At 36.9% G+C, this 24,036-nt stretch overlaps 1 protein-coding gene across 6 annotated transcripts in view; it reads right to left on the bottom strand.

Annotated features, from left to right (window-relative positions):
* BRD10 (bromodomain containing 10) overlaps positions 1 to 24,036 on the bottom strand; it is a 94,488-nt gene that overhangs the window by 5,511 nt on the left and 64,941 nt on the right. For 4 of the 6 annotated variants that reach the window (XM_001108823.5, XM_015117712.3, XM_077966116.1 and 1 more), the window contains 3 exons: positions 11,828 to 11,943; positions 7,147 to 7,334; positions 1,527 to 5,798 (listed from right to left, as the gene is read on the bottom strand). In XM_001108823.5, the coding sequence (XP_001108823.5) occupies positions 2,173 to 5,798; positions 7,147 to 7,334; positions 11,828 to 11,943 (3,930 nt within the window). In that variant the 3' untranslated portion in view covers positions 1,527 to 2,172. Of the gene's footprint in view, positions 1 to 1,526; positions 5,799 to 7,146; positions 7,335 to 11,827; positions 11,944 to 24,036 lie in introns of those variants that run through there. The other 2 variants (XR_013404849.1, XM_077966117.1) reach the window with 1 other exon arrangement.

Below are 24,036 nucleotides of genomic sequence, written 5' to 3'. Positions count from 1 at the left end.
TTTGAAGGTCATATTAGAATTTTGGATTTAGGGGTTAGAAGAGATTTAGTGGCTGGGCGCAGTGGCTCACACCTGTAATCCCAGCACTTTGGGAGGCCAAGGTGGGCAGATCACCTGAGGTCAGGAGTTTGAGACCAGCCTGACCAATATGGTGAAACTCCATCTCTACTAAAAATCCAAAAATTATCCAGGCTATGGCGGCACGCACCTGTAATCCCCAGTTACTCAGGAGGCTGAGGTGGGAGAATCGCTTGAATCCAGGAGGCAGAGGTTGCAGTGAGCTGAGATAGCAGCACTGCACTCCAGCCTGGACAAGAGAGAAGACCCTGTCTCAAAACAAAAAAAAAAAAAAAAAAAAAAGAGATTTAGTGGTTAATTAGTTTAGGTCCTTCACTGGGATTAAAGTTGGGCCATAGGTAATTCAGTAAATTAGTTTCTTAAAGTGGTTTAGAGAATTCTTCTGAGACAAAAGGCAAACAGTTTTGGGTCATTTAAAAAGCTGAGTAGGTAAATACATTCATTTATTGAACACCATCTATGTGCAATGCAATACACTTGAAACATCACCCACTTTCCAAGGGCTTTCTTAACTGACAGAAAAAGGGGGAGAGTGATTGAGTAGAGTATAAACATGACTAGGAAAAGTACTTAAGAGCATAAAGAGCCGTTTTTGAGAGCCATTAGTGACTTTCTAGGAATATTTTCACTACCCTCTCCACTTTGATAACAAATACACTTGGATGTAGTCTCAAAGGAAATCTTTAGGCCTATGCTTCCATATCATTTTCAACACCCAACAATAACTTCATGTGATGAAGTTTAACGACATTATAAATGGAAGGATGAGTATACAATTCAGTAGCTCAAGATAATGGATATAAAGATCCAATAAAGCTAAAAGCTACCTTTTATTCAAAACAAGGCATATTCTCGGGTGCAATGGCTCATGCCTGTAACACCAGCATTTGGGAGGCCAAGGTAGGTGGATCTCTTGAGACCAGGAGTTCAAGACCAGCCTGGCAATATGGTGAAACCATCTCTACAAAAAATTAAAAAATTAGTCAGGCATGGTGGCCCATGCCCGTAGTCCCAGCTATTAGGCTAGTGAGAAAGTAACTGCGGTTTTTTGCCATTAGTGGCACTTTTTTTTTTTTTGGCATTAGTGGCATTTTTTCCACTAATGGCAAAAAACCGCAATTACTTACACACCAACCTAATACTTGGGAGGCTGAGGTGGGAGGATGGCTTGAGCTCAGGAGGAGGAGGTTGCACTGAGCTGAGACTGCACCACTACACTCCAGGGTGGGCAACAAGTGAGTCAAAAAAAAAAAAAAAGGAATTTTCTGAAATACTCACAAGATCTAAGTGAAAGTAGTATTTGTAAGCTGGAAAGCCAGTACAAATGCTAGCCCTAATTCAGATTTCCCAGCCTTAATTCTTTCTTGTAAAGGACTATCTTCAATTACATCCTGTATTCTTTCAATGGAACAAGAACACACGTTAAAAATGGTATTCAAACAAAGAAATACAGCAACTCAGTTTATTACATGCAGATTCTTCTGCATTGTTGCTAACAGTTCACTGGTCCAAAATTACTAAAATACTTAAAAAACTATACATTATGTAAACAAAACATAAATAAGACAGCATAATTCTTTGTACATATATTTAGTACAGGTTGTTAGGGATTCTGGAGTATGTACAATTTTACATCATGGACTGCATTTTTCACAATGCATAAATATATATATATTTTTTACAGAAACAAAAATAAGATTTCACTAATGACACAGAATACCATATCATAGATATGCTGCAACAGTCCAAATTCAAGAAGAAACATGTCAATGTAAATGTGCAAAAGGCTAGCTTACTCTAAACTATTCAAACTTTGTTCACTTTATGTTCTACAAACAGGTAAATCCTGACTTTAAACACAGAATCTCGAAACCCTCCTCAGAACAGCAAGTGAAATGAAACAGATTTTTCCCTCCCCAAGAAAACAAAGCCTTGTTGCAAGCTAATGAAAAGATACATTAAAACACACACACACATACACACACACACACAACTATGTATAGTATGCTTTCAATAGTATAATAAACATTTAAAATTTTTATGGGAGTCAAAACAATGCCCCATTATTTAAAAACTGGCTCTTTTAGTCTAAATTCAAGATGCAGCTGTGTCAGGCTTCTCTAAGCCCGATGACTGAAAAGCAGGGAAGACAGACGCAGGATTTCGACTGGCAGATACAATCTGAGAGAGAGATGGAGAGAGTGAAGAAACCTTAGATGCTGGAGTGTTTATGGTATTCAAAATGGCTCCTTCTGGGCTAACCAACAATTTTTTGACAGGTGTGTCCAAATGAAACACTGAAGTGCTACTTGGCAGTGGAGGATTACTGGGGCAAATGGCAGAAACCAAAGATGTCTTAGCCAAAAGAGTAGCTGGAGGAGACTTAATTACTGAAGTCAGAGATACTGTTGGTACAGGAGGTGGAACAGGAATTTTAACAGTTGTGTTTATGATTTGTGGTGATGTATGTACTGTGGGTATAGAACTTGCATTCCCAAAAGAGTTTATAAATTTTGTAGGGCTTCTTAGAGGATGTTGTAGAGGTTGCCCACTTAAAGAATTATTTGACGCTAGTGTAATCTTCTGGGTAGAGTTATCTATTGGCGTAGACTGAATGCCTTGGCCGCTGTTAAGAACTAAGGGGGCTCCATATTTTGGATTAGTAGATATAAGGAGAACATGGCTGCCAGCTCCAAGACCTTGTGGTGGAACAATAAACCGGGTTCCGTTAATCATAATCTGAGTACCAGGTGCCAAAGGTGTACTGGTATTGATGACTATTTTTTGCTGAATACAAGGTTCACTGAACTGACTCCCGACTAAACTAGTTACATTAGATGGTGCTGAAGCCGTGTGAATGGTAGCGCCACCTGGAGCAGAACTGTAACTGGGGGTTTTTACTAAAGCTTGCTGGTTCGGCAGAGAAGCAAAATTGGAAATATTAACTATTTTACCTGGACTTGGTGAAAGGGATGACAATTCAGTTTGAGGTTTATTTGTGTTTACATTTGTTGGCACTGTAGTTGAAATCCCTGGTGACTGAAACTGGAGCGAAGTCCGAGATTGTCTTTTAGAAAGAGATATAGAACGTGTGGCTCCTGGTACTGTTGCTGAATGTGGAACTGTGTTTATTATTTTGGGGGATGTAGTCGCAGGTGCAGGTAAGGCAACCGTAACAGGAATTTGCAAAGCTGATGTTAAACATTTAGGAGACACTACTGGTTGTGTAGTTGAAATCAGAACAGATGATGCAAGGTGTCCTGTTTTCACAGTTGATATAGCCACAGTGTTTCCGAGACTTGATGAGCAAAGTCTATTTGACAAAATAGGCATAATTCTCGAAGAGGTATCATTTCCACTGACTAAAACAGGAGGTCGTGTCCCAGCTGAAGCAGAGGCTGAGGTCACTGAAAGGGAACCTAAAGATAAATTCGCTCCGGTAACTGAAAGCATGTTTACTGCTCTTGCTGCAGAAACCACTGATTCATTAACAGGGGTAATATTCTGACTCACAAAATTTGAGCTTACTGGAATTGAATTACCACTTGTTGACAATGGCAAAATATAGCCCTTGCTACTTTTGTCTTCTCCTTTTGGGGTTACATTTTGTAGTATGTTAATTGACGGTATAGCTGGCACAGTGCCTGAAGTATTTACAATTGCTTGACCTATGTTTAGTCCAATTTTCACATCTTTTATCTGAGACACAGCTGGTGATGAATTTATTTTTATAGGTGTGCCCACTGTAGATGGAATCAGTACTATCTGGGGTTGCTCTGGAGTCTTAACATATGCTTTATTCAATGGAGGAGGAAGAGTTTGTTTTAATGATTCTGCAACAAGAGTCGGGGTTGATGTACCACTGGGAACTGGGGCATTAATAAAAACTAATTTCTGGGCAGAAACACCTGTAGATGTCAGTGCAGGTGTCATATTAATTGCAGTTCCATTGCCAGAAGAAAGAATAGATGGAGCTGATACCAGCATAAGTTTCTGAACTGGAGTCCCACTGATTACATCTCCATTTGTTGTTGCTGTTGCTTCTGACCTTGTAACAGGGTAACTTTTTGTGATATAATCTACTTGTTGCTGTTTAGTTGGAGTATGAATAATATTTGCATTGTTTTGTCCAAAATTTGCTGCTGATATGCTAATTACACTTACGGAACTACTTGTTGTTGATGGTAGTAGAGTGCTAGAACAAACAGAGGACTTCAAGGGAGAAGAGGGCATGTGTGAAGTTTTATCTATCATGTGGCCCAAATCACCACTGCCAGTGGGGTAGCCTAATGTAAGTTTGAGATTTTTCCCCATAGATGGAGCCAAGCTAGCTGGAATGGAAACAGAAGCCGGTGTTTGGCTGAAAGGTGAAAGACTAGATGTAGTAGTTGTTCCAGCTACAGGTGAAAAAGCAGAGGAAGAAGTTGTTGATTTTGGCACCAGAAATGCCTGGAGCTGAGGAGCAAAAGTGAAAACTGAACTTGAAGTTACAGTATTGGGTGAATTTTGATCTGGGTTGGTCTGTACTTTTACAACTCCAGTGTTCCCACCTCGTGTCCTAACAAGAATTGACTGTGAATCTCTTATGCACACAGTTTTCAGCTCTTGCTTTGCTTCAGAAGAATCAGCAGTCTGTTGTGCAAAACAGTTGAAGGAACTACCAGGATTTGTAGACCCATTTAGTGTTGTTGTTGATAACAGAGGCTGACCTGTGGAGGAAATGGTGGGTGAAGCACTGGGCAAGGAGAATGTGGCTGCTGAAACTGCATTCTTGGTTTTTCCTGCCTCACTCTGGCTAGTCTTAACTGATGGTGTTAATAAGTTATTTACAGAGGTTACAGGCGACAAAGGCTGTGGTCTAGCACTAGTTACATTTGATAAAGGTGTAATCGTTTTGTTGAAAACTGTATTTGGTAGTTGGGTAGAAACAGTTCCTGGTGAGTTGACAAAAACTGATGCTAAAGAAGAATTTCTATTTGTTGTCTGTGTGAAAGATGAACAATGTTGTTCTGTACCTTTCTGTTGAAGTGGTGGTATTTCTTTTGCAACTGCTTTTCCTTCTTTATGCTGAATCACAAAATTCTTAGGCAGAATAAGAACTTGCTGCATGATTTTTTCTCCTGTTTTAGGATCCACCACAGGCTGCATCTGAATCTTTACAGAGCTATTTTGAAGATCTATTGGCAACCACTGGCCACAGGGCATTCTGTATACCATTTGTAAAGGACCTTTTGTATTGGTGTGGCAGGTCAATGCTGGCTTTACGGGGCTTGCTTCTGGAGGAGATAAAACTGGTTTTTCCACAGCAGAAGCACTTCTACCTGTGGAAGGAGGCAGTTGATTTGTTAAGGTCACTTTGTTCCCAATATTCTTTGCGAGCAAAGCCTGAATGGGTTTGGTCCCTTTCTGGAGAGTACACACAGGTACTGAATCCAATGAGGCAAATGACTCTGGAAATGATGGCTCTGCATGCTTTGATTCATTGAAACAGTCAATCTGCACATTACCTTCTAGATTCTCAACTATTGTCTCATTTGTGCTTAACTTTGCTTTCTTCCTTGGAGAAAGCTCTTTTGTGCTGTCATCCACATAACCAGTCTGTTTGGACTGTCGTTTAAGTGTTTTAAGCAGTGTCTTCGGTAAGTCTTTTGAAGGTAATTCCTTTTTCAACAGCTTGCTTCGAGCCATAGGAAAATCTATTTCTGACAACTTCATATCATCTGAAAATTATAAAAATAGGCATTTTGTTTATAAAAAACAGCAACTAAATAATAACAACATCAACTGTAAAAAAGAAAGTGAATCTTTGAGTGGGCAATGTATTAAGAAATCTACTGCAGGGTGATTCAAAAGCCTTAGCACCACTGATGAAGATAAAGGTAAGGTCATCTTTGACATGATAACCTAGATATCATAACCATGCCCAATAATAACCTATTATTGAGAACATTTTTTTGGTCAAAATTTTTGGTCAAGAATTCTGCTAATTCTTCTGCCAGTGTAAGTGCAAAAAACTGTTTCATTAGAAACACCTAAGTCAACAATCAGGGCTCAGAATTTAATTTGAAAAGGAATCTAGTTCTCTTTTTCTAGCTAGGAACATTTTGATACCATAGAGAGGTGGTTCTCCAACCTATTCTATTTCTAGAGACTCTAAAGGACAAAAAATATCCAGCTTTTTCTGATGTTCACCCTTATAGTAAAAAAATTTATGTTCATATTCGGTCAAACTAGGTTTATAAGACATTACTCTTATTCGCCAAAGATTGAAAACAACAGGTTAATGCATTTCTAACCATATACTTTCATATTAACCTCTATATAACCAAAGAAAGTCATTAAACTAGATTTACATAATAATGTAATCTGATAAATGGAAATGAATTACAGGTAATCTAATCCAGCCCTTTATCCTTATTAAAATGATGTGTTCATTCTGGTCTCATTAGGCCATCAACCTTGGTAATTCCTCAAAAAATAATCTTCACAATATTAAGAACTTGTCAAATTCTATTTCTAAAGTAAATCTCAGATACAATGCTTCAAAAATACTAATAATAAAAAGAAGAGCATGAACCAATTTCAAAGGGATTACAGATCAAGGGCATGTGGTTTGTAATGGGCAATGACAGGCCTACAGTTTGGAGTGAAGCACTGGCTCCTGAAACTCCTAGAAATGTAATAATGACTCCAAGAAACTTTTTGTTTTTTTTGAGACAGCATTTTGCTCTGTTGCCCACTCTAGAAAGCAGTGGACAGCTCACTGTAACCTTGAATTCCTGGCCTCAAGCGATCCTCCTATCTCAACCTCTTGAATAGCTGGGACTACAGGGATGCAACCACCATGCCTGGCTAATTTTTATTTATTTTTTTGTTGAGATGGGGTCTTGCTATGTTGCCTAGGCTAGTAGAAACTTCTTATAAGGATGTGGACAGTACTTCTTCAAAACATAACAGATTTCTCCAATGAATGCATTTCATTGACCATATTATCTTTTGCCTTCACAGCAAACAAAAACTTCTCTTTGTGCTTTCTGTGCTGATTTAAAAAAAAGGTTTAATGCTTACCTGAATCAAAGTGATCTTTCTCCAGGATATCCAGAGGTTCCGTTAAGTCAATAGACTTACTGATTTCTCCCTTAGGAGAGTCTTTTCCAAGATCTCCTTCACCTTCATCAGTAGTCCATAGTTCTCTAGTAAATTTATCATGATCAGGTTGTCTTCTGAAATCATCATAGTCTTTCTTTAGGCGGCTCCTGAAATAAAATGCCCAACATAACAAATAATACATATGTATTAAATTCTTGAAATCTAAACTAACTTTTAACATTTTAAACTACATATGGAAATATTTTTTATTAAGTCATTAGAAGTTATGCTTTAATCTTAAAGTGTGTCTAAAATGCTTAGTTCAGTCTTGCCAATGCTCAGGAAGACAGAACCTATGGTACAGGCGTAAGAAACTTGAAACTTAAAAAATTATATGTATCTGGCCAGGCATGGTGGCTCATGCCTGTAATCCCACCACTTTGGGAGGCCAAGGTAGGCGGATCTCTTGAGCCCAGGAATTGAGACCAGCCTGGCCAACATGGTGAAGCCCTGTCTCTACTAAAAATACAAAAATTAGCTGGGCGTGGTGGTAGGCACCTGTAATCCCAGCTATTCGGGAGGCTGAGGGACAAGAACTGCTTGAACCCGGGAGGTGGAGGTTGCAGTTAGCGAAGATCATGCCACTGCACTCCAGCCTGGGTGACACAGCGAGACTCCATCTCAAAAAAAAAAAAAAATACACACACACACACACACACACCTGCAAATTTCAGAATACAGATTTGAACATACCATCTGATCATCTTTTCTTTTTCTTTTTTTATTTGAGACAGAGTCTCGCTCTGTTGCCCAGGCTGGAGTGCAGTGGCTCAATCTTGGCTCGCTGCAAGCTCCGCCTCCCAGGTTCACGCCATTCTCCTGTCTCAGCCTCCAGAGTACCTGGGACTACAGGCGCCCACCACCACGCTCAGCTAATTTTTTGTATTTTTAATAGAGACAGGGTTTCACCGTATTAGCCAGATGGTCTCGATCTCCTGACCTTGTGATCCACCTGCCTCGGCCTCCCAAATTGCTGGTATTACAGGCGTGAGCCATGGTGTCTGGCCTGATCGTCTTTATAAAGATTGCTGTTAGACCAATTAAATGAGACAACAATAATTTTTTTTCTAGCTGCACTGACAGATTAGAGAGTCTTAAAATTACTGACTATAACACATCTTAAAAGGTCATTTTTAAAAGTTTAAGCCAGAAATTCTAAGCACCAGTATCTATTTTTGCGACTATTATACAGAGAGTAACAAATCTATCACTTAATCCTGGGAGTAATTGTATCTAAACCCTTCAGTCTTAATAGAAATATTTTTTAAAATTAAGCCTAGGAAAACAAAGCTGAAAAGTAATCTTTCACAGAGATCCTTTTCATATAAAAACATAATAGCTTTATTTCTGAGAAACTAGAGATGGAAACATCTAGTATTTTAGAGATCCTTTATTATTCCTTTTGTTTTCAACGAAGTTTTCTACCCTATCCTCAACTTTCACCCTTAGTGTTGTTTATTCAAAAAAGAAATATGAACATATGTTCTCTATTTCCTCCCTCCCTCCCTCCCTGCCTCCCTTCCTCCCTTCCTTCCTTCCTTGACAGAGTCTTACTTTGTCACCCAGGCTGGAGTGCAGTGGCACGATCTCAGCTCACTGCAACCTCTGCCTCCCGGGTTCAAGCAGTTCTCCTGCCTCAGCCTCCCGAGTAGCTGGGATTATAGACGCGCACCACCACATCCGGCTAATTTTTGTATTTTCAGTAGAGACAGGGTTTCACCATGTTGGCCAAGCTGGTCTCAAACTCCTGACTTTGTGATCTGCCCACTTTGGCCTCCTAAAGTGCTGGGATTACAGGCATAAGCCACCACGCCTGGTCATGTTCTCCAATTTATTTTTACTACACATTCTTATTTGTGCACATTAGATTTTAAGTCCCACCTCTGTTACTTACTAGTTGTAAGACTTTCAATTTTAATTTAGTTTTTTGAGATAGGGTCTCACTTTATCGCCAGACTGGAGTACAAGTGGCACAATCTTGGCTCACTGTAACCTCCACCTCCCAGGATCAAGAAATGCACCCACCTCAGCCTTCTGAGTAGCTGGGACCACAGGCATGCACCACCATACCTGGCTAATGTTTGTATTTTTTATACATACGCAGTTTCACCATATTGCCCAGGCTTTAATTTTTTTTTTTTTTTTTTGAAACAGAGTCTTGCTCTGTTGCCCAGGCTGGAGTGCAGTGAAGCGATCTTGGCTCACTGCAAGCTCCGCCTCGTGGGTTCACACCATTTTCCTGCTTCAGCCTCCCGAGTAGCTGGGACTACAGGCGCCTGCCACCACACCTAGCTAATTTTTTGTGTTTTTAGTAGAGACGGGGTTTCACCATCTTACCCAGGATGGGCTCCTCTCCTGACCTCGTGATCCACCCACCTCAGCCTCCCAAAGTGGTTTTTAATTTTTAAAACATTAAAATTCCTTAATTTTCTAAGCATCAGTTTACTTATTACAAATGAGAATAGTAACAGTACTTACCTCTCAGTATGTGTGGCACATAAATATTCAACAGATGTTAGTTAAAAATTGCTTTCAATTTATTTATGTTTTAAATTATTGTTAAGGGTTTTACGGAAGCACATGAGAGCTGTGAAAGGTATTAGAATGGGTTACTAAATGATAATCACAAAATGAATTTCCCTTTCAATCTATAAAATTGGAATGAAAAAATATCTATGTGGAGATAGTATAAAGTTCTCCTCCCTTCTCACTCTCAGTAACCTTCTTGGTCTCAGTTAATGGCTTTACTTCTTATTTCAAGAAAAATGGAGGCAATCAGAAGAGAACTTTCACATGCTCACACCTCATCTGCAACTCACCTTAATGTATATTCCTATTCTCCATCTTCCTACCTAAGCTAACACCTCCATTTAAATGCATCCTCTTACCTAATCAAGGATAACACTCTACTAAATGTCCCTTCCTTTACCTGAATCCATTTTTTGTCTACTAGATCATTTCCATCAGTACACAAACATGTTACTCTATAACATCAACAACGACAAAACACATTCTCTTAACCTCTTTTCCTTCCAGATACTGCTCCATTTCTCTATTCTACCTTATAGCAAAACTCCATGAAAGAAGACTCTTCCATTTCTTTCCCCTAATTCTCCTAAATAGACTTCTAAGACTTTTATCCACTTTTCTACTACCACAGCTTACCAAGGTCATTAATATGATCCTCATGTTGCCAAATTAAATAATAAATTCTTATTTCTCATTTCCTCAACCCATAATGAGCAGTCCTCCTTTATGAAACATTTCCTTACCTGGTTTCCAAAACACTTCTCTTCCTTGACTATCTTCCTATTTTACTGAGCACTCCTTCAAAGTCTCTTCTGCTGAGTCCTACTCATCTTGGCCACTTCTACACGCTGGAAGATCTAGTACTCGCTTTTGTTTTCTTCTCTATCTATGATCTTATACTAGGTGATTTCTACCAGCCTTATGTCTTTAAATACAATCAAGATGCTGACAGCTGCCAAATTTTTACCTCCAGACTCCTATACCAAACTGCCTATTCAATAACACCAATTAGATGTCTAAAGAGCATATCAAAGTTAACATGTTCAAATCCAAACTCTTCAATCCCCTCTACCTCTCAAATTCGCTACTCCTTGAGTTTCCCCTATCTCAGTTAATGGCAATTCCATTATTCCAGTTGTTTAGACCAAAAATAGTGGGTACCATCTTTTTCATTCCTCACTTTCTCTCATATCCGATATATCCAATCCTTAAGCAAATTCTATCAATCCTACTTTCAAGATATATCCAGAATCCAGCCACTCTTTGGTATCTGCACTGCTACTATCCTGGTCCAAGCCTCTACCATTTTTCTCCTGGATTACTGCTCTAGTATACTGGTTTCCCTGCTTTCATCTTTGTACCATTATATTTACCTCAACCCAACAGTTAAGAGTGATCGCTTTAAAACATAAATCAGATCATATCCCTTCCCTGCTTAAAACACTTCAATGACTTCTCATCTCACTCAGTGTAAAAACTCAGATTCTTAAATATCTACATGATCCGGCTTCCTTCCTCCTTACCTCTCTGACTCTTGCCTGTTACCACATTTCTCTTCACTTGCTCGGCTTTGGTTACACTTGCCTCTTTGCATCTCCACTAAACGCCAAACATGCTATCAACTCTAGGGTTTTAGTACCTTTTATTCCCTCTGCTTTCCCCTCAGAAATCCACACAACTCCCTTCCTCATTTCTTTAAGGTCTCTGTTCAAACACCAACTCACCAGGGAAGCTTTCCCTGACACCTGATTAAAGAGTAACCTTCATCCTGCCCAAATCGGCCATTTCTTAACCCCCTTAGCTTGCTTTATTTTTCTTCACAGTACTTCTTTTGCCACCTGACATTTGAGTGTGTTTTTTTCCATGAGAATGTAAGTCACAGAGTAGCGGCTTTGTTTAGTCAACAGTATTTTCTCAGGGCTTAGAAAATGCCTTGCACACAGTGGGCAGTCAAAAATATCTGCCAATTTACAAATGACTGGAAAACTACTAAATGATTCCAGGACATCATCCAAAGATCATAAATTAAGGACCATAAAATAAGTAAAACAGATTATAACGTTTGAATTACCTGTTTCTTTGGAAAGCCTTCATTAACTTCGGTTCCCATGGCAGCAATTCATTTAAAAGACGGATCAATGTACTATGTAATTCTTTTACAGCTTGCCTCCGATGATACCATTTTCCCTAAAAACAATGTTTAAAGTAAATCCCTTAGATTTATTCTAAAAGTAAATGTCAAAACTTATTTTCTGAGTAAAATACAAAAACACCAATACTCCATAAAACATATGTCTTCTTCAGAAGCTTGAAGAAAGGGGGAAAATATCCTGTAATAAATTTCATTCAATATATGTAACAATTCTCACTTCTACCAGAGAAATCTGAAACCTATTTCATCCAACTGGAAGATAAAAATTTTAAAAATGTTTTAAAATTGCATCAACTGTAAATGTTTTAATAAGTCATTTGTTAAATATATGTAAAAATACAAACATTTATATAAATTCATTAAATAAGTATGACATGGGTCATTTCAGTAAAGTTATTGTAATTTTCCCAAAGAGTGGGGAAAAGGGAGAGAAAAGGTACGTCTGTTATCAGGTCCAAAAGCAGTCTTTTTAACAAACTTCCTAGGAAATTTTACAATTATTTTATTTTACAATGTTTCTAGCCCAGAAAAGCAACCAAGCAGTTACTGTTTTCAATACTCTAATGCTATAGTAAGAGTTAATAATTACTGATGTCCTCTCAATCTGCTAAGTATTAACCTAGGTATTTCACATCTGTATATCTAGAGAGAGCTCTAGCATTTACAAAAAGCCTTCTGAGATATGTGCAGTGTTATGTTCACTTTACAAATGATGAAAATAAGGCTCATAGAGATTAAATGACTTAAGGTCCTATAACTTAAACCCATATCTACCTGATTCTGAAGTCCAAGCTCTTAGAATCACATCACTACCTCTTAAAAAGTACATCACATAAATTCAATCTGACACAGGCTATAAAAACCTCTAGAAGATACACCTCACCTGTATATATAAAATTATTTGAATAACATAGGAACAATAAATTTATAGCTGCTAAGCCACAGTATATACCTGTTATTACCATCATCTACTGTTACATAATCATGTTGGGGTTTTTTTTGAAATGACTTTGAGATATAATTCACACATCATACAATCCACATGTTTTCTTTCTAACAAAAGATACATAATTATATACATTATGGGTCACATTTAACATGCATAAACTTAGATTCTGTCTTATAGCAACTGTTGAGTCCATTTGCATATAAGTAGAACACTAAGGCAGAAAAATTACCACTATCTAGAGCAAAAAGTATTACAAACATGTGCATAAATTTCCCAATATACATAAGGTTATACATATACATATATATATGACCTTCAAATTTCAGTCATGAAAATTTTAGTCATATATAAACCTGTGTGATGAACAGTATAGTTTTACAAAAAATATTCTGTGCTTTAAACCAGCAGAATGTTTATGCACATAAACAGGTAAATTTCTACCTCTGAGGTTTTTATATCTTAGAAGAGGAATTGCTTACTAGAAGAGTAGGAAGATACGAGATTATATATGTGCATATGCACATAATGAATATGGAACCTAGGCTCATGACTAATTCTTGTTTCTTAATGGTATGATGAATCACAGTATTAAGAAAAGAAATTCAAGAAAAGTAATTTTTATTTCAAATATTAATTTAGATAGGCCTCTTGTTCAATGTGTTCTAAAGTACACAAAGGACCCAACTTAAAAATGAGCTACACCTTACAAGTTTATTTTTCTCAAAGAGACGTTATAAAAGTACTTATTTTAAGCCATGAAAACAGAACTATTAAACTGGTACACAATAAAATCGAACAAAAAATAACTTTCATTTAGAAAAAGTGAACTTAAAATAGAAAATAGGTAACTTTTCCCTTTAATAAGGCATGTACACCTTGAAAGTTTTTCTCAAAGAAATGTTATAAGATAGTAAAAAATGCTTATTCTAAGCCATGAACACAAAACTATTACATGATACATTATAAAATTGAACAGGAAGTAACTTTCATCTAGAAAAAGTGAACTTAAAATTGAAATTAGGTAGACTTGTAACCAACATTCTTCCACTTCTCAACTATTTGGCTTCAAAAAGTGAAATGGTGAGAGTGGAAGTAAATCTTCCCTAAGTTAAAGAGAGAAGAGGAGGAAAGGTATGATGGTAGGGAGACCATACTCTTTGTGGCAGAATTAACTGGAAAACTGTTCAAAGGCTAGGGAACACCAGGCATGCTGAATTCCTCAGCGGGAGTTACAGGAGAAAAATGACAATTGTAGAATTACTCTGGGCAGTATGACTGCTGCCTGGATTAGCATGTGGTAGTGCGGTGGGGGATGCAGAAGAACTTACTTAGGTCTAGGTAGATGAGGCACAGGATGGGGAGACTGTGTAGCTGGGATGTTGTTATTTCAAGATATTTGTCAACTGTATTTCTGTCTCTGTTGAATTATTAATATTAATTTTTGTAGAAAAGAGTTTTTAAATGATTAGAAAGTTTTTACCTTTTAATTTTATTTTTATTACTAATCTTAGAAATTTAATCCAAAACAGATAAATATACTACTGAACTAGAAGACTGTATATAAGGAAGGAAGCTTAAATATTATGATCAGAGAACAGACTTCTTTCATACAACTCTGTCTCACCCAGTAATCTGTTTTGAAATGTCTGTTATCTTTTAACGTTATATGCTTTGTGGCCTTCTTCTCTTTCTTTATATATTTTCAGTCTGGGGTAGTGGTGGTATAATATTTCATTCATAATTTGAAAATGCTTATTGAATCATTCTATATTTGGAAATCAAACCACAAAGTTTATTATTTTCATAACACAAATTATAGGAAAGTAAAGATTGATAAAATGCTTTGTCTAGCAGATACATATGAAAAATAATGACCACAACAAAGGGCACCCCTATACCCTGCCATGGAGAATGTGAGTCAAGTTTTTATGTTGCTCAAATGCATGCAGAGGTTTAAAAAAGTTGAAAATTAACTGTTCTGGGATTGCTATTTGAGCTAAGGTGTTTTAATTACTGAGAGTAAAAGGGAAACTCACATTGCCTGTTTCATGTATCATCTTCTTTGGTCAAAACATGGTGCTTACAACCCCAATCAAATTAAAATGACACTGTCCCTTTCTACTTAGTAGTGGTCTCAGAGTTTCATGGTATACAATGAAATTAACGTGAAGAGAAGAAAAGTTATATAAAAGAAATTAGAGATGATAATCTGCCTTATCTTGGGTCTAATATAAAAATCTATTTAAAAATCAAACAAATATTTATTTGAACGTTAAATCAGGTCATTAACTAAAACCTACTAATAGCTTTTCTGATTGATCAACTTTATTCATATACACGGACAAGGGAAAAACAAAGAACAATGATCATGTTTCATCTAGGATGAAATTATTAAAGTTGAAAGGAAACTCAAAGGGCATTTATTTTCTAGAAGAAAATGGTCTAAAGTTATACAGTGAAGTACAGTTGACCCTCTGTATCCAACCACAGATATAAAATATTTGGAAGAAAAAAAATAATGAATGGTTGTGTCTATACTAAACACATACAGACTTTTCTTTCTTGTCATTATTCTCTAGACAATATAGTATATCAACTATTTAAATCACATTTACATTGTAGTAGATATTGTAAGTAATACAGAGATGATTTAAAGTCTACAGGAGGATGTGTGTAGGTTATACATAAAGACTACACCATTTTATATAAGGCACTCGAACATACATGGATTTTGGCATGAAGGTGGGGTCCTGGAACCAATCTCCCAAGGATACTGAGACACAACTGTATTTGCAGATAAAAAAACAGCCATTAGACTAGAATTCTACACTCTAAATACTAGCATCTAATCTCCTTCCACTATACAATGCTGTATCTCTTGGACCCCACAAAGACAATTCCTAAAGAAGAAATAGATTATATTGTGTAAGTACCTATATTTACACGTAGGTATCTCTGTATTGTAAGAATTAAAATCTCTAAAACTTATTTTAACTTTTATAATTACAATAATAATTAAAATTATAATGACCTAAAGTTAAGAGTGAATTAAAAGCAAAACAGCAAGTTCTTCTATCTTCAACACAAAGAGAGAATATGGATGTAATAAAAATCAGAAAGGCTCTTAAGACTTTCTCTATACTGATTAATACAGAAACAAAGATAAAAATGGCAGATAATTTAGTAAAAGATCATTTGTGGAGTAGTGCTATGACTTTCTCTAATAAAAATATATTTAATAAGCTTTATACATCTAATTTTAGTTCTGACTTTCCTTTATAAACAAGTATGTGAATACAGGGATAAGTTAACTGTTTCCATGTTAGAATTTTCACTATTTTCATAGTCAAAAAATACTAAGAGAATCTCAATGCATTATATGAATTTAATAATTCAAATATTTACGGAAGGTCACTTTATAAAGTGGCAAGTAGTATTTTTCTTTTATGAATCAACAAAAGTATGAATTTCAAGTGTACATTATGGAACCAAAGGCATACAATATAATTTAAATTTGAAGCTTACCTTTCATGCTTTCTCATCCAATGTCCACTGCAGCTGCAGATTGCCAGCTCCCTTTCCATGAGATGGCCCAACTACCAAACACTGGAGGTTTTATAACCCCATAGGGATTGCTACAAAGAAACTGGTCTATGGTCACAAGGTAAGTCCTTCATTATATTATGCAGTTTTATAAGTTTTTGAGTGTAACAGATTAATAACTTAAGGAATCATAAAGGAAAATAAAAAGTAACTTACAAAACTACACAATATTGTAAAAAGAAAAGTTGCATCTCTATGTACGTGAAATGAGTGGGGAGGGAAACTTACCTCACAACTAAAGAACAACTCCATTCTGCTACAGTAATCTGGGATGAGTATAACAGCACCAGCATAACACTGGCTGGGGTGTGGCAAGGAGAGGGAGTTGGCAATCTACTGATGCTGGGGACATTGGATACCTAAAAAGGAAGAAAAAGAGGGACATAAATAAATTCTAGATTAAATGTCTCATTACCACAAATATATTTTGCATACCTTAATTTAGATGCTTTGTACATTAAACTTAGGTGAAAGTCACTTGTTTATACAAGTCATACAGTTACTTACAAAGATTTTTCTTATATCTAAACAAAACAGGTATCAGCCATCATATGAAGAAAACATGAAAACCATGTAAAAATATACAAAGAATGCTTTTTAAAATGGAGATGGTATAACTGTGTAGATAACATTTTTATTAAAAAGAACAGTACAAAACACGACTTACACAACAAAAGTATGAATGCTATTTTCCTATGTGCTTTTATTTACAAATATGTTGTTAGATCACAGACACATGAAGCACAAAACATTTTTTGTTACAAGTTTAATTCTTGTCACAGACATAAATTCTGTGGTAGAGAAGGTATTAAATATCAATATCTTATGCTTTCCCTTTTTTTTTTTTTTTTTTGGAGACAGGGTCTTGCTGTCGCCCAGGATGGAGTGCAGAGGTGCGATGTCAGCTCATGGCAACCTCCACCTCCTGGGTTCAAGCAATTCTCCTGCCTCAGTCTCCCTAGTAGCTGGGATTACAGATGCCTGCCACCACACTCAACTAATTTTAAATTTTTGTATTTTTTTTCAGTAGAGATGAGGTTTCAGCATATTGACCAGGCTGGTCTTGACCTCCTGACCTCAAGTGATCCACCTGCCTTGGCCTCCTGAAGTAGTGGGATTACAGGCACGAGCCACTGCGCCCTGCCATATTATATTTTTCAATTAAAACGCAAATACCTTTTAGAAAAGCTAAATGGATCCCTATAAAAAGAAGTCTTATTTAAGGGTCTCATGCTCTACTGACTGAGTTAGCTGGGCACTTAAAGATGTCTCATTTAAAATCACTAACTATATCCAAAGGTATAATCTAAACTCACATGTATAAAAACAGCATATATATAATAAACTGTAACTAAGTATTTTAATAAATGAATTATTTGACATTCTCCTTCGTCTAAGTACTATTAAATGAAAAGGTAATACTATATTCAATAAGTATTCACTTACTTTTCTTACTGCTTACCTACAGAAACTACCACCATATTAACATATTCCTGCATATTCAGTTTTGAGAGTAAAACATCATGTTAATCATGTTGGTGCACAGTACCTGAAAAAGTGCTATTTTGATAGTATAATCCATATAAATATGAAAAAAGTTAAAAAGTATTTTAACACTGACAGAAGCTCTAACATGAACTATTACATATGCTATTATTTTCTCTTGATAGTTTTACCAATTTTTACTTAGGACTAGGAGAAAAGGAACGTGTTTGTACTTTAAAGGCATCCCACACTGAATACATTGAATAGTATATCCAACATTTCCATTATATTTCTAAATTAGCATTTAAATAGAAAGCATGAAGGCAAACTACAACAATAACAATAATGATAACATTGCAAGTTTCTCTGTCTTCTGGCTTTGTAGAGGGGGAAAACCTGGGTGACAGGTCACATTCCTGGTAAGATAGTTCACTATCACTGGGGAAGAAAATCTAACAACATACATTTAAGAGATAACGTGCTACCATTTTCATTTATAAAGAAGAACGAACTGTGGACTAGAAATTAACCACTGGTTGAGTATCTGAATTTGACTGTTTTCAATAAATTGATGTTAGCCAATAAATTGATGAAATTTTAATGGATCTATATATGCTATCAGAAAGATGGGTTCTCAAACAATTCACAGCACAATCTAAACCACAAAGTAATGGTATGTTTATTTGGCATAAGAGGGGCATAAAAAGTTCCACATAAGTGACATTAAGACGGGAAATATTTGAAAAGCAGGGACAGCATCCTACTTACTTTTATTTTTTCATATTCTCTCACAACGCCTAACACAGAAAAGGCCCACAGTAAGTGTTCCATTACATAAGCACATTTCTCATGTAACTGAGGTTTCTTCCTTAGATACAAAAGATTATTTAAAAATTGATTAAAATGTTCCTAAAATATGTCTTTCAGATTTTCTGACAATATGAATATAATCTAACTCTGGATGACTTCGGTCATCATTACGAACAAGTTATTTTGTTAGTTTTAAGCTCCTAAGACCTGCTTTTATGCTTTTTTTTCAATTGTCTTTTTAAAAATTATTCATTAGCCAGGCATGGTGGCTCATGCCTATAGTCCCAGCATTTTGGGAGGCTGAGGCAGGTAAATCACTTAAGCCCAAGAGTTTAAGACTAGTCTGAGAAACACGGCAAAACCCTGTCTCTATAAAATATAGAAAGATTAGCTGGCCCTGATAGCGTGCACCTGTAGTCCCAGCTTCTGGGGAGGCTGAGGTGGGAGGACTGCTTGAGCCTCGGAGGTGGAGGTTGAAGTGAGCCAAAATCACACTACTGCACTCTTGCCTGGGTGACAGAGTGAGACCCTGTCTCAAAAATAAATACATAAATAATTTATCAGTGTTTCATGCTGTCAGCAAATCTGCCTTAAACATCTCTTGTTCTAATTAAAAGCAGCTGCTACTATTTGTTAGAATTACATCTTAAAGAACTGGTTTCCCATAAGGTCTATTTTAAAGTGGTGGAACATCCACACATGTACTCTGTGCTCTCTATTTAGGCTCCTTTGTGCTCTCTGCTGGATTCTGGGTTAATTTTCCTTCAATATATAATGTATAATTTTTTTCCTTTTCTACAGAGTCTAGTAAGATGCTAGGAAAGTTTTATTAATGTTCAGTCTATTCAGTTTTGACATAATTTCCCAGCTCACAAAAGGCACTGAATTAAAGTCTTTCCAAAGATTTTTATATCTTCTATAATACAAAAACTCAGAATGATGTAAAGCTTTTTTTTTTTTTACCTTAACCTCCATAGATTTAAATTCAATTTTCCAGAACTGTGGAAGGTAGCAAAGAAATTGTTAAACAGAAGACAATACAAATTTATTGGGACTTTGAAAAATGTTTGACATTTACAGTGTCACTTATATATGAATAAGGGTATGTGATACGTGATTCAAAAAGGTTTAGGTGGCCGGGCGCGGTGGCTCAAGCCTGTAATCCCAGCACTTTGGGAGGCCGAGACGCGCGGATCACGAGGTCAGGAGATTGAGACCAATCGTCTCTACTAAGAAAATACAAAAAACTAGCCGGGCGTGGTGGTGGGCGCCTGTAGTCCCAGCTACTCGGGAGGCTGAGGCAGGAGAATGGCGTGAACCTGGGAGGCGGAGCTTGCAGTAAGTGGAGATCGCGCCACTGCACTCCAGCCTGGGCAACAGAGCGAGACTCCGTCTCAAAAAAAAAAAAAAAAAGGTTTAGGCTGGGCGCGGTGGCAATCATGCTTGTAATCCCAGCACTTTGGGAGGGTGAGGTGGGTGGATCACAAGGTCAGGAATTCGAGACCAGCCTGGCCAAGATAGTGAACCCCGTCTCTACTAAAAATACAAAAATCAGCTGAGTGTGGTGGCGTGTGCCTATAGTTCCAGCTGCTCAGGAGGCTGAGGCAGGAGAATCACTTCAACCCGGAAGGTGCAGGTTGCAGTGAGCCGAGATCACACCACTGCACTCTACCCTGGGCGACAGAGCAAGACTCTGTCTCAAAAAAACAGGGTTTAAAGCAAATTACAAAAGACACACTAGCCTGTAATCCCAGCACTTTGGGAGGCCGAGGCAGGTGGATCACCTGAGGTCAGGAGTTTGAGACCAGTCTGGCCACCATGGTGAAACCCCGTCTCTATTAAAAATACAAAAATTAGCTGGGCATGGTGACACATGCCTGTAATCCCAGCTACTCGGGAGACTGAGGCAGGAGAATCGCTTGAACCTGGGAGGCAGAGGTTGCAGTGAGCTGAGATCATGCCACTGCACTCCAGCCTAGGCGAAAGAACAAGACTCTGTTTCCATAAAAAAAAAAAAAAAAAAAAAGTAAAAAGAAACACTAGAAAGCTCTTGACTACAGAAGCATTTGTACCTAGGGCAACTCCTTTGAAACTCAACTCTGTGCTGGGATATATGGAATATACAGCATTAATTACCTGCCTGATGTAAAAAACAATGTACAATCTTTTTTCCCTTTAATGGGAACTTTGGAAGAGAGAGGTTTTCAAACATTGTTTTCATGCAAGTTTCCCTGATGAGATTCAAACTATCAAGCCAAACTGCAGTAAGTAGTAACAGTGAGCACTGTAAACAAAGGTTAAAATCTAGTTCTTAGTTGTGTCGAGTAGGATATGAATGAAGATCATGCATTTTCAAATAATTCAGTGACTACAGTCAACAGAAACTTTGTTTGCCTGACCAGTCATATATGTCTGGTTCACATTTCCTATCATCTAGGTCCCCATTTTCATTATTATTCTGAACATGTCAGTTAACATTTGATTCTTCATAAAATTCATGTTATTTGCCCTTTTACCCTACTCCCAAACAACATATTAATACAAACACGTAATTAAGGGAAGTGAGCAAATGTCTATGGTGTCTGGTGACTTATGAATAAACACAGCTTGAAAATAAAAGATTAAATCTTTTATAAAAGGACAGGGGCTAGCCCAACCAACCCTAACTAAAAATAAAAATTTTAGCACTTTGGGAGGCTAAGGCAGGAGGATCGATTGAGCCCAGGAATTTGAGACCAGCCTAGGCAACAAAGCAAAACCTTATCTCTACCAAAATATGCAAAAATTAGCCAGGTGTGGTGGTTTGAGCCTCTAGTCCCAGCTTCTCTTGAGGCTGAGGTGGGAGGATCACTTGAGCCCAAAAGGTCAAGGATGCAGTGAGCTATGATTGTGCCATTGCACTCCAGCCTGGGTGACAGAGCAAGGAGCCCCTACCTTAAAAATAATAATAATAAATAAATATTTTAATCCACAGGTTGAGGATAAAATCTTAAACTCTGGAAGTGAATTCCTTGATGATAGGAACTTAGTTTTAATCTCTGGATTCCTACCAAGTTCCTGGTACTATACATAGCACATAGAAGACATTCAGAAAATAGTTACCTAATAAATAAGGATAGAATCTGTAACTAAGCAGGTAAAAAGCACATTTTATCTGTTGTGCAACATTTCCAAAAGGTCATTTTAATTTTTAAAAGATTTAGTATAACTATTTAAAGGAAAATTGATTTTTTCCCACAGCTGAGATAGTTTTCAGTTTTGTTAACCATTAACGGGTTTACCAGAAGATCTAGAATAAAAAACATATTTTACACATGATTTGACTATTAAAACCTTAAATAAAACTAATGTTAAGAATAACTTAGAGATTATTACAACTATACTTACAACCAAAGCCATGAAGTAAAGTAATTAGGGCTTACTGAGGACTCTGAATGTACTTAAAGCTCCTTACACTGTATTCTATACAGCTGGCTATAAAATAATATTAAAAATATTGACTTGAAACCTCACTGAGAAAATGGGACATGAAATGGAGAGAAGAGGGAAAATTCCATTATCCTTCTATATAATAGAATAAAATTTCTTTTTTACAGGTGTTAGAAAATAAGATTAATGCACAACAATTTCTTTGCCTTGTATCAGCATGCATATAGTGAAAGCTGTTATTAATGTTATAAAACCACTTATTACACCTAGTTTTAAGTGGTTTTATAACATAACACACTACCATTACATGTGTAGTAAGTGGTTTTATAACATTAAGTGGTTTTATAACATTATATGTAGTTTTATAACATTGTTATTTTTAACATTATTTGTCAATATTTTTCCATTTACTTATGTTATCATTCCTTATAATATTTTCAGTTAAGAACATATCATATATTTCTAAAACTGAATAAAGAAAATACATATATAACCATGTTGTTTTTAACATTTCCTATACTAAGGGAAGCCAAGGTCAAGAATCTTTATTAATCATCGATGGAATTATGAAGGGTAAAGGTTAACACAGACATTCATAAGTTCCATCAAGGACAAGACTTAATTAGAAGTATATTATGTAATAGAATACTCTCTAAGATGAGATCTGGTATTATGATTTCACTGATTTCTACCTAACTTTCAAAACATCAACTTAGTAAGTTGGCAGCAGTGGACAGAATGAAATAAGGCCCTTAGCAAATACAGGCTTTTACCAGGGTTTTACAACCTCAGCACAACTGACATTTGGCACAAGACAGTTCTGTGTTGTGGAGGAATGTCTGTGCATTGTAGGATCATTACAGTGTAGGATGTTCAGCAGCATCATTGGCCTCTATCCATTAAATGCCAGTGCCACATCTTCAACTATGACAATCAATGTCTCCTAGGGAAGGGGAGCAAAGTCATTCCTGATTGATAACCACTGGCTTATACAGAACTCTGTGACCAAAAAACTTGGGGGGGGGGGAGGTTAGCATCTCTGATCTAAGCTTCTGACTTCCCTAATACTCAGCCTAGCTAATGTATACCCTTTGGTTAGGTAAGAGAAGTATTATTATTGTATTCTGAATTTACATTATTTTAAGAACATAATAAAGATTAACTTTATCCATTACTTGAAATTTCTTTATAATTATTTTTAACATAACTTTTTACATACTGCAATCATTATGTACATATTATTTTGTATGTCTTTTTGTTTTGAGACAGAGTCTTGCTCTGTTGCCCAGGCTGGAGTGCAGTGGTACAATCTCAAGCGCAGTGGTATGATCTTGGCTCATGGAAGCCTCTGCCTCCTGGGTTGAAGCTATTCTCCTGCCTCAGCCTCCCGAGCAGCTGGGATTACAGGCACGCGCCACTACAGCCTGGCTAATTTTTGTACTTTTAGTAGAGATGGGGTTTCACCATGTTAGCTAGGCTGGTCTCGAACTCCTAAACTCGTGATCTGCCCACCTTGGCCTCCCAAAGTGCTGGGATACAGGTGTGAGCCACCGCGCCTGGCCTATTGTGTATGTTCTTAAAACTTAACATTTCACAAATATTTCCATGTTGTAACAATGATCTACCAATTTTACTAGCTATGTAACAGTGTGTTAATATTGTTTGGTTATCATCTCCCTACTGCTGGACATATGGATTGTTTCCAAATTTCCACTACTAGGGGTGGTCTGCTAAACACACCGTTGCATATATTACTTTTGGCGGTAGGGAGAAGAAATGGGGAAAAGAAAAGTTAAATTCCAAATAACATCATAGGATCAAAGTACACAGGCGGTTGTGCTCAATATGTATA

Source organism: Macaca mulatta, chromosome 15, assembly GCF_049350105.2.
Source record: "Macaca mulatta isolate MMU2019108-1 chromosome 15, T2T-MMU8v2.0, whole genome shotgun sequence".
Classification (NCBI taxonomy): domain Eukaryota; kingdom Metazoa; phylum Chordata; class Mammalia; order Primates; family Cercopithecidae; genus Macaca; species Macaca mulatta.
Note: the sequence above shows the minus strand (reverse complement) of the source record. Positions and strands in the feature narration are given on the sequence as shown.